The sequence below is a fragment of the Monodelphis domestica genome, chromosome 2 (genome assembly GCF_027887165.1).
Source record: "Monodelphis domestica isolate mMonDom1 chromosome 2, mMonDom1.pri, whole genome shotgun sequence".
NCBI lineage: Eukaryota > Metazoa > Chordata > Mammalia > Didelphimorphia > Didelphidae > Monodelphis > Monodelphis domestica.
Window position 1 is genome coordinate 132,556,924 of NC_077228.1, and position 16,030 is coordinate 132,572,953.

General features: G+C 33.8%; 1 protein-coding gene across 3 annotated transcripts in view; it reads right to left on the bottom strand.

The window, feature by feature from the left end:
* Nucleotides 1-663: 663 nt before the first annotated feature.
* The window catches only part of AIDA (axin interactor, dorsalization associated), a 47,470-nt gene continuing 32,103 nt past the window's right edge, over nt 664-16,030 (bottom strand). Inside the window, exons 5-11 of one of the 3 annotated variants that reach the window (XR_008916224.1) lie at nt 13,408-13,471; nt 13,158-13,264; nt 8,002-8,124; nt 6,243-6,365; nt 4,537-4,704; nt 3,653-3,770; nt 3,409-3,428 (exon numbers count right to left, since the gene is read on the bottom strand). Coding sequence is in view for 2 of the 3 variants with exons in the window: in XM_001367481.4 (XP_001367518.2) it covers nt 3,332-3,428; nt 3,653-3,770; nt 6,243-6,365; nt 8,002-8,124; nt 13,158-13,264; nt 13,408-13,471 (632 nt within the window). In the remaining variant the exon portion in view is untranslated. Of the gene's footprint in view, nt 3,429-3,652; nt 3,771-4,536; nt 4,705-6,242; nt 6,366-8,001; nt 8,125-13,157; nt 13,265-13,407; nt 13,472-16,030 lie in introns of all 3 variants that reach the window. The other 2 variants (XM_001367481.4, XM_007481438.3) reach the window with 2 other exon arrangements.

Below are 16,030 nucleotides of genomic sequence, written 5' to 3' on the forward strand. Positions count from 1 at the left end.
TTTAAATATACCTGAATATTGCCTCCATGTGATAGATAGTATATGGATCTCAGGCAAAATAACATTTGCTGATGTTTCAGTACAGTACTGAAGAAACGTGTAAACAATAATGAGCATTTGTTTTACATACATATCACCACAATAACCTTTAAAACAGTGCTTTAGTAAAAGAAACAGTCTGTAGGCACTTCAAATCACACATGTTGTATAGGTTAAGATCTAGAATTTAGAAAACTCAAACTGTTACAAATCTGAAACTTAAGAGTGGAAAGTTTTATTACTCTAGAGCCCACTTATTGCCCCCTTTATTTTCCACATCTTAAATTATATTACCAAAGACCTACAGCATAATTTTTCATTGCTTCCATTTTTTTTGCTCCAATAAGAATGGTATATAAAAGGTACAAAAACTTCAGTAAAGAAGTGATTGCTTCTTTAACACTGAAATTAAGAATCTTTAGACTAATGGTATTACATTATCACAATACATTTGAGAGAAATGAAAAAAGGGGCAACATATTGAAAAGTTCATTCACTATTATAAAAGGAATAAAGTTATTTTTTTCATAAGTTCCCCCATATACTCCAGCCCTTTTAAAAGATTGAGTGGAAGAATTAAAAAAAAAAAAAGACATTCCATATTTCACAGTGAAGGACATGTGCTTAACATTAGTAAAATAACAGAGTTTTATTACTTGATCCACAAACACAAACTTTGTATACCTATTTGAAATTGAATACCTATGATACTTGGACATGTAACACAATGCTGAGTCAAAAAGTTGTAAACACACCAGTTGGATACAGATTCCAGTTAGGTAGAAAATATCACAGTAGCAAAGCTTAATCCAACTTAATCACTTACTCAGAATGAGAACTCTTTCCCTTTCCATAATAATTTTATTCTCAAGTAATTTTTATGGTATGCTCTTTAGGAAAACTCATGTGATCTTACCAGTGAAATTTAGGAAAACTCAAGCCTAACATGAGCCAATGTGAACCAGTCCATAAACATCATAAAACTTTCCAGTCACATACTAGTTGCACCATCCCCCACCCCCTGAAAAGTCCAAAATAGAGCACCACTGTAGATATATCACAAATCATTTTTATTTTCAATTATTAGAGTGCACTCCAAAAAAAGCTGTATTGTACTACAGTAGTCATCCCATCCAACCATGTTTATTTACTAACTTTCTAGTGCTACCATGTAAAATTCATTCAACTGCACAAAGCCATCTTATTTTTGTGAATCCAGCCGCGCTCTACATGGAAAGACAAATGTATAGTGTGATTATTGCTCACTGTATTGGATTTCTGTCAGTGAAAAAAATTCATCACATAAAGGAAGACTATAAATTACTAAGACTTTGGGACACATCAAAAGGTAGAGAAATTAAGTGAATAGTTGGTGTTCTGCAATACCAAGGGCTTACATCAGAAAACTGAAGTATGATCAAACTTAAAACTTCTTCAAATGGTCTTCCTAAGGCACTGGTGCTTCTAAACCATACTTGTGAAGCAGAAATGATACTTGCACATTTCTTTAATTTTATTTGAAGGAAAACAAAATGCCATTTTCATTACATTTTCATCAATTTTAAGTTCTTTTAGGGATGGTTTTTAGATCTTATCAAGATTTACTACATACTTAAAAGTATTCATAGCACTATGGGAATTTTACATTATTTGAAGATAATGAGATACCTGTTTTTGAGTTTAAAATCAAGAAATTTGTTAGCTCAAAATGCAAGAACTCTTTTGAAATAAGTCGGAAGAAAGAGAAATTTTATCAACTATTGGTGATTTAATTTTAACTGTCTATCCAGCATAAACAAAGCTGACCTAAAGGGAGAGCTAAAAGCAAAGAATATATTCCTTAGAGCAAAAGGGGACAAATTGAATTATTTTGATGAATTTACCTAATAAAATTGCTATACAACTGGTTAGAATTATGAGGTACAGAAAGCAAATGAGCTGAGTGGTACGAATGATTATACAATAAAAAAGCAAGTATTGACAATGCTTTCACCTGGTGCTGGATTTAAAAAAAACAACTATTATACAAGTGCATATGAAAGTTTGTGCATACTACATATAATCCACATAAAGCACAGCATAGACCTCTTACTGTATTAAATATCCCACCTATTATGTATATGAAAGGTCTATTTTGGGTTTATGTCCCTTTATTAAGTAAAAAAATTATGTAGATATTAAAATTATAAGCTAATGACCTGCATCTTTTCATATAGATGACTTTAATACATCTGAATAGAAAATAAATGGTAATCCTAGCTATCTATCTCAGAAACAAAATTTAATTGAACTTTTCAGACTTGCATACAAATCACTCTAAGAGGTATGCAGGTTTTAAAAGGATTCATAATCAGTTTTCAGAAAAGCAGCAAGTTACTCCTGCAAAGTCTCTTATGGGAACTGATTGAATTCAGTCATTTTTGGATGAGATGTCTTAGAAATGTATGAAAGGTTTTTTTCAACCACACAGTAGTAGCTGAACACTTGTCTCAAAACCTAAATTATGTAGACACACTCTAGGTTCTATTTGTTTTTATTTGTCATTCTAGAATCACTATTGGTTGAGGAAGAGCTTTTAAATAAGAAAAAACCTAGATGACCATTTCCTTAAATATCTAAAAAGAATCCAGCTCTTCAAATAATTTTAATCTCAAGTCATTTGGTGCTGCTGAAATATGGAAACAGTGAGATTTCAAGAACTATGTTCATAGTAAAGTTATGAATTCTTCTGTAGTCTCCCCAAAACCAATCACCTGGTAAGATTAAGTGGTGTGAGCTACCCCTGATATAAACCATAAACCATATACCAATTTATCAATTCTGGTACCTGGTAAATTTCTCTTGTGCTGCTCTCTTCCTACTCTTAACACAAAGCAATAGAGACCTGGAAATAAATACATGGATTCAAAGGAATGCATTGAAGCAGAAGTGAATTAGGAGAGTAAATCCTGCAAGGCTGTTAAGTTTTTCTTGGCTGCCTCAGGTGTTGTTTCCTCTAGTAAGTAAATTTAAAACCTTTTACACAATTCAAAGATTTTTAAAAATCTGGAAAATCCTGTAGGCCAAAGGAGTTTTTTATGAATGAATGCTGTAGATGTGGCCTCCAGTGATGGGTAGGGCTGTGAACATTTCTGTGGTGCAGCTGTAGAACGGATCTCATTTTTCATTTGTTGGCACGAGGAGGGCTGGTTTCCTAGGAGCCTACTGAAGGATCAATGTGCTACATAGAGCTACCATGATTTTGTAGTGAAGGGTTCAGATCACTGAAGTTTCAAGATAATACATGCCATGGTCATTCCTTGTGCAAAGTTTGATGGAGGTGAAGATAAAGTGGTTTCTTGGTCAACAACTGCAGTTTCTTTCTTTTAAAGTCAGTGGGTTTCTTGTATCTGTAACAACAACAGAAGGCACATTGTAAATATAAACTTGAGTGACTAATCTTTTCAGAATAATGAAGGTTAATTTTTAGCCCCTGAAAAGTACCTAGTTTTAGGATTTTGGCTCTGCTTTACAGAGAACCACATTACATTCTGAGCAGGGGAGAGCTATCTAGGCAGGTATAATTCAGATGCCATTCATTAAACAAAGTATTATTTACATGTACAACACTTACAGTTCTATTATAATTGGCCCAGGTTTAATTTCATCCATCTCCATGAAAGCAAAACATTTGGTGCTGGTAAACCTTTTTTTAGGCTTATAGTGTTTGAATTCAAAGAAAATAGCTGCACCTGAAGGGAGAAAATATCTCATATAAGCAACAACACAATCAATACATTTCTGCCGAATAGTTAATCCATTTCCACCGATAAGGGAGCAGCACATGAAAAAATAGCAGTTGGCATAATTTTAATGACCTGAATCAAGTATATTTTTTCTCAGTTCAGTATGGTTGTTCAGAACTTATTGTGTTTACCAAAAAGTGTCTCCTGGAAGCTGAACTAACTCAAATTTATAAAAATTTCACGAATGGTTAAGATCATACACCATGAAAGCATGCTTAAAAATATATATAAAAAGTAAACTTATCACATCTGTCTGATGACCATGTTTAAATGTAAAATGGAAATAGTTGGAAAGGTGCTTTAAAGGAATATTGAAAGAATTTAAATTCTAGTCACTCCTTTACTAATACAAATCTTTCAGGTAAATCACATTACAGGAATAGAGAAAGTCATTGATAAATAAAATTGTCCAGATAGTAGTGGCAATTTCTTTACTATAATAGCATTAATAAAATGAGAGCATAAAAGAAGGTAAAGCTAGGAAAGAAACCAGTTTTCCCTCAGCTAGGAAGCAGTGTGATTGGTTGCTTTATTTTGATTCTCCAAATTAAATAGGAAAGCTTTCCAATCCTCCCACCCCTAAAAGCTCTTTAAAAAAACACACACACACAGAAAGAACACGCCCCACACCAATTTAGCCATTAGCAATCAATTTCAAAAGAAGATATGAAAATTGGGGGAGGGAAGTCAGGGGGATTTGTTAACTGGTTACCTATTAATGCTGCCTTAACCGGAACTGTGCTGTATCTCGGATTTTAAAGACCGCCAACACACATCTAATATTTTCACTGATGACAAAACTCACAAATTACTAGAAGCTTAACAATGTTCAGAAACGTGTGCACAGCCTTGGCACTTGGGTCCAATTGGAGTGCCTCACCTGTCAGGGGGGAAAAGAGAAACCAATCGCTCAGGAGACAACAGGATCTGGGTAGGGGAGAGATAAGCATAAGAGGCCAGGCTTCTCCCACCACATACAATTGGACTGCAGAATTTAGCCTGCTGGTGACCTCCCTTTCCCCAAATAAGACCCTCCCAGATCCATAAAATGGCTACTTCCTCCCTTCCACCTCCCACATTACTAGAGGTACTGCCTCTGAGCCAATAAAGAGAGCAGATCAAATTTATTAGTCTCTTCAAGAAGCTAAATATCTTTGAGATCTAAAAGGAGCAATGCTCTGAAGTTAAATTAATACTTGAGAATGGTGAGAAAGATCCCAAGTGTTTTTGTTTTTAGTAAGAATTTGTTTACAAACTGAAGTTTCTTTTGAATTATTTAATCATCAGCAAATGATATATTTACTAAGTCCCTGGCATGCATAGCTCTGTGCTACATGTTATGCATAAGCACAAACACAAAGGCAAAATCTGTGACAAGGCCATTCCTCACAAGAACAGCCAGATAAGACTATAATTACACTTTATTTAAACAAGCATCAAATGTGTGCCTTAGCACTGGCCCCAAATATAGGTTAAAGGAGTTGTAAAAGGCCTGAGTGTGAAGGGCCTCAAACTCTGAATAGTTTTGCTTTTAGCATCTTGTGAGTCACGTCATCAAGGACACAGAGGTGTGTTAAAATGGCAAAGTTAGCACATGAAACCTTCCCCCACTTGCATACAATTTACAATTTTCAATAAAAGTTCTATTTGGTACAAGGAAAAGCACATTTTATTAACCATTCTCATTTACGACATCTCCCAACCTGAAATTTATTCAGAAAGTGTTTTATTAAACATCCATTTTGCTAATATTCTTTCAAACAGTAATCCTGAATGTTCATCTCACACCAAATGGAGAAAGAAAACATCAAGTACTTTCTGGAAAGGTTTTCACAGTTTCTAAAGTGCTCTTCAGAGTTTAGAAGTGACTCCCAAGGGGTCCCAGAGCACCAACTGCATTGTATTTATTTCCTCAAAAAAAAAAAAAGGTTTGAGAATCTATATCTAGGAGTGAATCTCAGAACACAGAGATTCCAAAATCTTTTTTTAAGGGACAGTCTAAGAATACATATGATTGAAAATCATAGAAATGTATCAACTTCTCAAACATTTTAACTATAAAATATAGTTTTACCATATTATGCTTTTTCAAAGATTTTATTTTTCCCTCTGCTCCCCTAGACAACTGGTTAGGAATTCCAGTATCCACTTTTCTATATAGTAAATCTTGGGGAGTGGATGAGGGAAAGTTTCAATTGTAACTGGTGGCTTTGTTATTAAGTAGGTTCACTGGGTTAAAAACTGGTTCACTGGGATAAAAAAAAATTGTTTTTCTATGAACAAGGATTTTATTTCATTGTAAAAGGAAGTTTGCTTCTGAGCAAGTTTTCCTTGGTTACATAAATGGGTAATATAGTCATATAGTACCTACATATTACAATCTTTAGACACAATTTTCTACTCTTTAATGCCACAAACCTTTGGTTAACTTTTCAATGTGTTTCTGAAGTTCAATGTCCACATTAAAGTGAACATATGTATCCTCCTTCCTTGAAGCCACAGGAGTATCTTGCACAGGGGTTAAATCTATGCCATTCAGATCTACAGAAAAAGAAAGTTTCTACTGTGAATACCTAACTACAAAGAACAGACTACGAAATCACTTAAGTTATCTCACATACAGTCATCACACAAATGTAATCATTAAATGATTGTTTTTCCAGAAGCAATAATTTTTTCTTATGTATGTAATCTTAACAATGGCCAATTCTTCTTTTTTTTTAAAACCAGAGAGCAAACAACCAGACATCATTGACTAGAACACTGTGAATCCAAAATGAAATTCAGGGACAAAAATGTAACTACTGGTCAAATTCCATTCTTACGATAACTCCAAAGTGACATTCAAGTTCTTTAATTATATTGTACTTCCATTATACTATTTCTTGAAATGGATCTTTTGGTAGGTTTTAGAATCACAAAGAATTAAGTGCCTACTACATATAAAGCTCTGTACTAGTCACTTGAGATGTGCACTGTATTTGCTGTAAGCAAATTTAACCCACAGTAACTAAGTGGTACAAGTATAGATTTATGCTGCAGAGACAGAGTTCTACTGCTTAATTATTTTTGAGCACTCAGGTGTTTATATAGTCTCTTATAAGTCTATGCCCTGAAATGCACATAATACATCATATGTGGCAATTTGAGTCCATTAAGGAATGTTTCATGGCAAAATCAAAGTGACAATGGCAGAGACTTAAGAAACATTTACAGCTGACTTTATAAAAAATATTTCTAAAAGTATACATTCCTTAACACGACTCCTTAAAAGTTAAATCTGTCCCTGTGATTTATCAAAATTAGGGACAGTCAAGCAACTTGCACAAATTATGCAGTTCTTATTGGATAAGATGTAGGAAAGTAGCTTATTCATATAGTCATTTTAAGTAATTATTTGATGAAAATATATAAAAAATTTAAGTGCCATATAGACGCTTAGCAACAAAAAAGACTGATTCTAGATTTCTACTCAAGGTCAAAAATGGAAATAAAATTGCCCACACAAAACAAATGGATAAAAGAAAAAAATTCCCCAAACTATTAATGTTTAATAACCATGGCAACATAGTTAAGGATAACAAATATTTCATTTTTTCAGTGTCCCACAGGATTACATTCAGGATATGGATGTTTGTGGGTGTATCCCTGTTTTTCCATCTGCACTGGTGATTCATCAAAGATCTAATTCTCAGCTACCTCTACAGATTCATACTCCCATGCAAAGAGATCCCTTGGAAATGAATGGGAGTGCCTATAGCAGGAGAGTCAGGGGCAATGTTAGAGTACTTGATTTTGCATTGAAAGGTTCGAATTCTTGACATATGTAGTTGAATTAATTTCTTTAAGGGATTACTAATGTTTGATGAGGACTATGTACAAAGCTAACCATCACCTTGGATGAAAATACTAGTTAAAATAGATATATATATTAGGAAAACCCCAAAAGCAATGTTGCACATCATGTTACAAACAGGCAAGTGCTTTTGGCATATCCCTTTCAGTTATCTGGGGGGGAGGAATTAGTGGCAATCTGTTCCCAGTTATCCTGTCTCACTAGAGAGTGAACCAAAATAAATTTGTCACAGATACATGACAAAACATGTCAATGGCTTAACCACAAGAAGCAGTAGTATAAAATGCACCAGAGACAGAATGTAGAAGTAGAACTATTTACCCTTTACACTAACTGTAATATAGGGATCAATGCACTGCCCAGCATCTTTCAGACCAATTTTCTCAATTTTGATAGTGAGTAACGTCATTCCTGGTTCAGATGGCAACCTGGGTAATAAAGTACCTGGTAACAGAGAAACAGCAATAAACATTAACCCTAGAAATAATTTTAAAGTAGGTACTTAAAAGAACACAGAGAAGACATGGCCTTTGTTTTCACATAGCTAAATAAACTATTTCTTTCAAAAATCTTCATTAACCTGGCAAAATGGTTTTCAGATTATTTAATATCTGGGAAAAACAAAGCTGGTCTAGATCTAAAGATTCCTATGTTAGTGCCAAGGGTTCAGTTCACAGTTTGTCATTTAAAGAATTTAACTCACATAGGAAATGCAATATCCTATTGCCCTGAAATAAGTATAAATTAGAAGACATGGTGATTTATAGTATATTAGGAGGAACTAGTAATCTAAATTTAGATAGAATGCAAATATTTAGGAATCTAAATAACCAAATACAACCAAATATCCAAAAGGAAATTTTTGTTGTTGAGAAAAATAATTTCCAATTTAGAAAAAAATGTAGCCCAATTCTCATTACTTTTCACATCCAGTCCCATATATTTTCTCTCCCACGTTATCAGTAAGAATTAGTGGTTAAACTCGCAATAGGAAGAGGTCAAGAAAGTCCAAACTAATGGAAATCTTTATCTGGCAATTTAAAGGTCAAAAACTGCCACACCATCAGTCATCACAAGAAAATATTTTCTTTAATAAGCAAAGTCTAAAGGTTTATTCCAACAATTGTTGCTAATGTTAGGAAGAAATAGCAGAAGGCAAGAGTTGTTTTCCTGCCTTTATAATGAGGTAACCTTGGGGGTTCTGGAAAGCTATGCAACAGAACTCAAGATTCCTTTGGTCCCACAAATTTGTTATCTAATATAACTATATTTAGTCTAATTTTTTATATTAAGATCAGGTAAAACAAAACCTGATTCATTGCACTTTTTAATTCACTACTTACATAACTTTATCCTCCACCAAAATCCTATTCTGAGGTCTTTTAAGAGCATACCTCAGTTTTAAGAGCATAAAAGACACATGTATTTATAACTCTAGCTAGGAATCTATTCATAACAAAACACTCCTGAAATATATACCTGTGTGTAAAGATTATAAATGCTTCCAGAGTAAAATATAGACTCAGAGGTCAAGAAACTTATCTAAGGGCACAGCTACAGTAAGCAACAGTGAAAATCTGAATCTAGGTTATTTCAATTATGGAACTTTTCTCACTATTACCATATAGTTTCTTTCTCCATGGTTAAACAAGGTCTGAATTATTCTTTCTTTTTGCTATTTTGCTTTCCCTCTAAGGCATTAAATTAAGATGTACATAACACTTAAAATAATCTATTTCTTCAATTACTAACAGTTTGGGGAAAATAGTTGAATAAACAAGATTAGCATTTGACCCTACTGAAGAAGCAAAAGTACAACCTAGTAGTGAAAAGGGTAACTTCTATAACAGTTTAAAGAAAAGCATCATGACAATACAGGAGAACTGCCTGGTCAGTTAAGGGAGAAAAGTTCATGAGCAAAGAGTAAAAGCTTTAAAAGTTATCGTTGGGGGTCAGCTAGGTGGCTCAGTGGATTGAGAGCCAGGCCTAGAAACAGGAGGTCCGGATTTCAAACCTGGCCTCAGACACTTCCTAGCTCTGTGATCCTATGTGATCACTTAACCCTTCTAAGTGCCTTAGAACCAATACAGAGTTATTGATTCTAAGATAAAAGATAAGGATTTAAAAAATAAAATAAAAAAGAAGCTAGTTAGAAGATAAGTGTATAATCCATTTGTGTATTAATAAGTAACATAAAAAGAACACACAATTTGACCATGATGTTCTAGAATGAATTAATTACTAACTCCCACCAGTCGCCACTGTTATACTTACTGATTTTTCTACTACTTTGGTAATCATCATCTTTTTTTATATTAATACTTATTTTTTTATGTATGGCTTTTCATCTATATAAAATGAGATAATGCGTGTAAAATGACTGCAAACCTTAAATAGCCACACAAATGCCAGCTATTAAAAGCTCTTTGAAACGAAATGCTTTGTCTTGTATCACCCCAACACCTATCTACTGGAAGACTTATAGTAGGTCAAGGACAAGAATCACAAGACGGCCAAAAAAAGTAGAAGTTCAAAAAAAAATGGTATTATACGATCTCTAGTACATGACCTCTTTATCACCCTTCCAAGTTTCTACAACCTATGTGTCAAGCACTACCCAATTCCCTAGATAGTTTCACAGACCTTCAAAGGCAACAAGATTATCTACAATATGTTACTTGCTTCTAATTAATTTGGTTTTCTAATTAATGTGCCTTTCTAGAATATATGGGTATATAGAGAGAATAACCTAAACTTGATAGTGAATGTTCAAAATCCATTCATTTCTGTCTAAATAACCATTCCATTATACTATATTAGAATTTCATCCATCAGCAAACAATTAGAAGAATCCCATTATTATGGTGCCAGATAATGGTGAAACAAATACACACACACACACAAAATCCCTCCTTGAAAACAGCTTATGTTCCAATGGGGAAGACAAAAGATAGATATAAAAGTATACACAAAATAAATATGATAAGAATAAATACAATGTAGTTAGAAAACAAGGTAGTTAAGGAAGGAAAGAAATAGCAACTCGTTAGGAAAGGTGATAATTGAGCTGCAACTCCAAGAAAGGAAAAGTTTTCATGTGGCAGAGGCAAGTTGGAAGGACATTTCAGAGCCAATGGCCAACATGGAATAGTGGGATCATTGGATAATAGTTATATATGAAATGGTGCCTTTTCAGACAACTGAAAAAGAAGAAAGGGAAAAGGCCTTTATAGGCTTTATTATTTATTTACAAATTTATCTTCTTTGATCCTCGTAACAACCCTGGGAGGTACGTGTTGCTATTTAATACTTCCATTTTACACATGAGGAAACTGGGGCAAACAGAAGTTAAGGAACTTGCCCAAGGTCATATCACTATTAAGTTCTTGGGGCCAAATTTGAACTCAGGTCTTCCTGACTCCAGGCCTACCTAGCAGTCTATACATTGTGCCACCTAACCATTCCTTAAAAGCCAATCTATCAACAGACAACTGTAGAGTAAGATTAAGTGGACCAATACTGCTTACTAATCTCAAACTAATTAACTAAAAAATAAAATTTCAATTTCACAAACTGTAGCTTGTAGGCAATTACTTAAATTTGAATTTTTTCCAACAGCAAATTCTCTTAAACTATTCAATCATTCATGACTGCCACCTAGAATTTACATAAAGTACACATTTCAAAACACACTGTCTTGATAACAATCCTGACTTTTAATAACTTTTAGTTAAGCAAATCAGCACAGTCCATCTACTTGATTGTAAAGCATTAGAACAAAAACTAGTCATTCCAAAAGCATTGTGGTTTTTAATTTAAGTCAGAGCATTTATAAGAATGATTCTGCCACTGAGTTTCCAGATAAAGCCCTTAAGTCTTTGGCAATGGTTTTTTAGCATGACAAAAAAATATAAGAGAAAAATTTCCTATGCTTTGAATATCCTTTAAAAGTTAAGTGTTATCTTAATATTTTCAGAGTAAATACAACTTCACCTGATTGTAAAAAGAATAGGCTCAATAAGTAATTCTAAATCACAAAGACAGCTTGGTTAGTGTGGTTTTTTAAATAACCCTTACTAATTCTAAATCTACAGAAAAGCAGCAATGCTCTTCTATGCTGTCTAGCTGCCTCTCATTTATTAGTTCAATACACTTACTTTCTCTACCTTCTGATTACCTATACATCTCTACTTTTCATAGTAAGGCAAAACATTCAGAAGATTATTATTCTCAATTATATATGTATATATATTTTAGAAATTTTACTGTCTTTCTATAGCAGTCTTATCCCAATATGCCACCCCCACCAACCAATCTCTCTTCTTTAACAAAAAGCTCATTAAAATCAACTGCCACAGAAATGGACTCTATCTGATAAAGTATGCAACCTTGCAAACCTATAGTCTCTGGTGCTACAAAGGAGGACAGGGAACTACACTTAAAAATTGCACTATTGTATTATAGGGGGAAAAAAATCAACCCTACATTTATTATTAATCTTTCATAGAAGCATTAGCTTACAATAAGAAAACAAGAAACATCTTCAGTTGAGCATTTTGGACCCAAAACACAGACTCAAATGATTTGTCTCATTACTGCCATTTTGTTCCATGTTTTTCAGCTGATTAGTATTTGGAGTAGAGAAACAATCAAATTAATTTGGAATTCCTAAAACTTAAAACCACACTAATTAGAGCATGTGGTTTGTGGACGAAATAGACATTTCAAACCAACAAAAGAGAATTTACCTAGCCCACCTCGCCCATCTTGCAAGATGTTGTGCTCTTTCAATTATAAAAACCACATTAGAAACAATATAACAAATAAATCTAGGAGTAGTGCAGTATAAACCCTGGAACATTATTTTAATAAAGCTTCCACTGACTTAAAAAAACCTACCATCAAATATTATTCAGCTTTCTGAAGCTAACTAGATATATGAAGTGAATTGCACAAAGAGAGAAAACAGGGTGTGGTGAGATGGTTGGGGGCCAAGAGGGAAAAGGCAAGGAAACTCCCCAGTGTGCCAAAGAAGATAAAAGGCCTGGCTGGCTACAGAAAAGGAAGAGAAACATGGAGTTCCTCCACCTAATGTAAAAAAATAAATAAATAAAATAAAATTTTTCATTGCTGATTCTCTCTCTCTCTGAATAGTCTAAGGGCCATTTTGCCTGAGCCTAAAGTTAATTTACTATTGATCTCTCCTTATTAACTCCTAAGTCTGATTACTTAACATCCTAAGTAATTAATATAAGAAAAGCAATTTGTAAAACTTGGGGCACTATAGAAATGTGAGTTACTACACAATTTTCAGAGACTAATACAGGACAGCAACTACTTTACAATTTGGCTGTGAAAACTTTCTCAAGAGAAGTTTTACTCCCTTCTAGAAAGAATGAGAAGAAAACCTCCATACTTCTTGATCTGGGATAAAGACAAATGTTTAATATATCATTCCTTTCACTGAAGACTCCTACCTGGAACTCTAGCAGGGAAGGAGTCTGGAGACCCTGCTCCAGCACCACCCTCTTCATCGTCATCCTCAAATTCCAAATTCTCTTCTTCACCAGGTGCTAAAATTCTTCTACATAAAAAAGGAAATAATAATGAGTTGATATATGCTTCAAGGTTACTTATTCCCCAAGCATGCGAATATGTAAACAGCCAAAGAAATACAGGTACAACATTGAAGTAGAAATAGTAATGGATGGGTTTTGTCTTTTTTACCTTAATGGAACAGGCTGTACATCAAAGGGGAATTCTTTATTATAAGTAAGAATATTCTTTAAGACTGTAAAGAGAAACATAAAAAAATGAGTTCTTCCATGAAAATATAACCAAGAAATAAATGTGCCTTACAGTGAATTTTCAAAACTAATTCATACTGAACATACAAAAATACATTTTTTTTTAATTAAACCCTTATCTTCTGTCTTGGAGTCAATATTGTGTATTGTTTCCAAGGCAGAAGAGTGGTAAGGGCTAGGCAATGGGAGTTAAGTGACTTGCCCAGGGTCACACAGCTGGGAAGTGTCTGAAGCCAAATTTGAACCCAGGACCTCCCGTCTCTAGGCCTGACTCTCAATCCACTGAGCCACCCAGCTGCCCACACACACATACATTTTAAAAAATTAATCAACTTTACCATAATACATTCTGCAAATGAAAGGCTAATCAAGGAATAAATTTCCTATGTGTTTCAAATGCCACTAACCCTTGGATTCTACTAGGCTTCCAAGGAAATTACGTTCCAATGGATCAGATACCTTACAGAAAACTCCCATCCCCATTATAGTCAAATTGAGACTGATGTCAAAGACCAAGTGGTAAATGGTTTTTAGCACTTTGCTTTCAGAGGGCTGCAATTACATTTTGCCCTACATTATCATCAATGCTTGCCTAGTCTTAGAAATACATTGGATGGGATATTAGGAGACCTGAGCCTGCGTCTTGGTTCCACTACTAGTTGTATGACCCCAGTCAAGTCACTTCCCTTTTCTCAGTTTTCTTATTTGTAAAATGAAAGGTTTGAACTTTTGTTTTCTAGCTCAAATCCTTTTTAACATTCATTTAAAATAAAGCCTCATGTTTGAAGGGTAAAGTTAATTCTCAAACTCTTTTAATTTTAAGAGCTATATATCACTGCATCTACAATACATCTAAAATATAGTAACTACAATGGTATTGTATATACTGGTATAGCTACAACATTATATCAACAATACTGCTGCTATCTTTAAGAGGAAATTTGCAAATATGGTTAATATATAACTTCTATTGTTTATTTAAATCCCTACAATTTGGTATTCTGCTCTGTGACATTACAAAGTGATGCTATGAAGCCCCTCTCTAAAAAGGATACATTATATGTAAATGAATTTTTATAAATTTTAGATGGCCTTGCTCACTTTTTGTCAAACTTAGTAGAAATGTAGAGGATGTGTGCATGTGCATTTTTTCTATTTTTATTTTCATAGCTTGTTGAATATGTTGAACATAGCTAAGAGACTACTATGACTTCCTAGTTATCTTAAGCATCCTGATTTTGTGGCCTTTTCAAGTTTAGAGCCAAACCAATTATGTTAAAAGTTTGAAAAGAAAAAACCAGTGGTAGTAAAACATAAAGTTGTCTTATTTTTTAAAAATTAACTATGGATACTTAACAGAAACCTCAATATGTAAGTACTTCATCTAACTGCTTCAATTTTTAGGATATAAGAGGGATGGAAATCCCAAGAATTGGGACTGGTTCATCTGAATCATTTCTCAAGTGATCCAGATCTACATATTAGTAGATTTCTGGTTTATTTTTCTGTTTTTAAACCTTTGCCCTCTGCCTTAGAATTCATATTGAATATCACTTCCAAGGAGAGGTAAAGGCTAGGCACTTGGGGTTAAGTGACTTGTTCAGGGTCACACAGCTGGAAAGTGTTTGAGGACACATTTGAACCCAGGACCTCTCCTCATTCCAGGCCTGGTCCTCTATCCACTGAGCCACCTAGCTGCCTCCTTGATTTCTATTTTAAATAAAAACTATCATAATATCCAGGTCTACACACAAAAAAAAATTTCCATTTTCTTGCTCATAGCTAATAATATAGTTATAATTATGTTTAAAGAAATTATAATAAATGTATTCACAAGACTAATTCAGCAATCCAAGGATTTAAAACTAATATTTTCTTTTAGATAAGTTATTTCTATACAGTATAAGTGTGAGAATATTGTACAATATCAAATAGCTAAATAAAAATTGAAATACTCTTTCACATGTTGATGATATATTAGTTTCAATTTTTTTTTCCTTTAAGTGCCAAAGAAAGTCCCCAAATGGGGCTTACTGTTGAAAGCTATCCCATGAAAGGTCTCTTGCTGGCCCAAGGTAGAGACAAAATGAAATTCTGTGTTGCTGTGAAACTTTTGTTTTTACCCCTCTCCACACACAGTATATAAGGAACACTTTAACCCAAACAAAATTTATAAATTATTAATATTTTTGAAAACTATATCAAATATAAAGACTCTTGAATTCAAATAGTTATTACATGAGAGCTTAGCAGTGTATAGGTGGCAATTTTGCATACTGGAAAGAGTACTTGTTCTAGAGTCAGAGGACCTGGGTTCAAATTCCTCCTTTGATGATTATTACCTGTGCTCTCATGGACAAATTATTTCTCTTTCTTGGGACTCCATTTCCTTATTCATAAAATGAAGGGGGTGGACTAGATAGCCTCTGAGGTTCCCTACAGGTTTAGATTTATGACCCTACCTATTTTCTCAGGAATCATTACTTTGGAATAAGCAAAATATCCTTTTTTAAAATAATGGCTTCTCATTATTAATTAGTTAA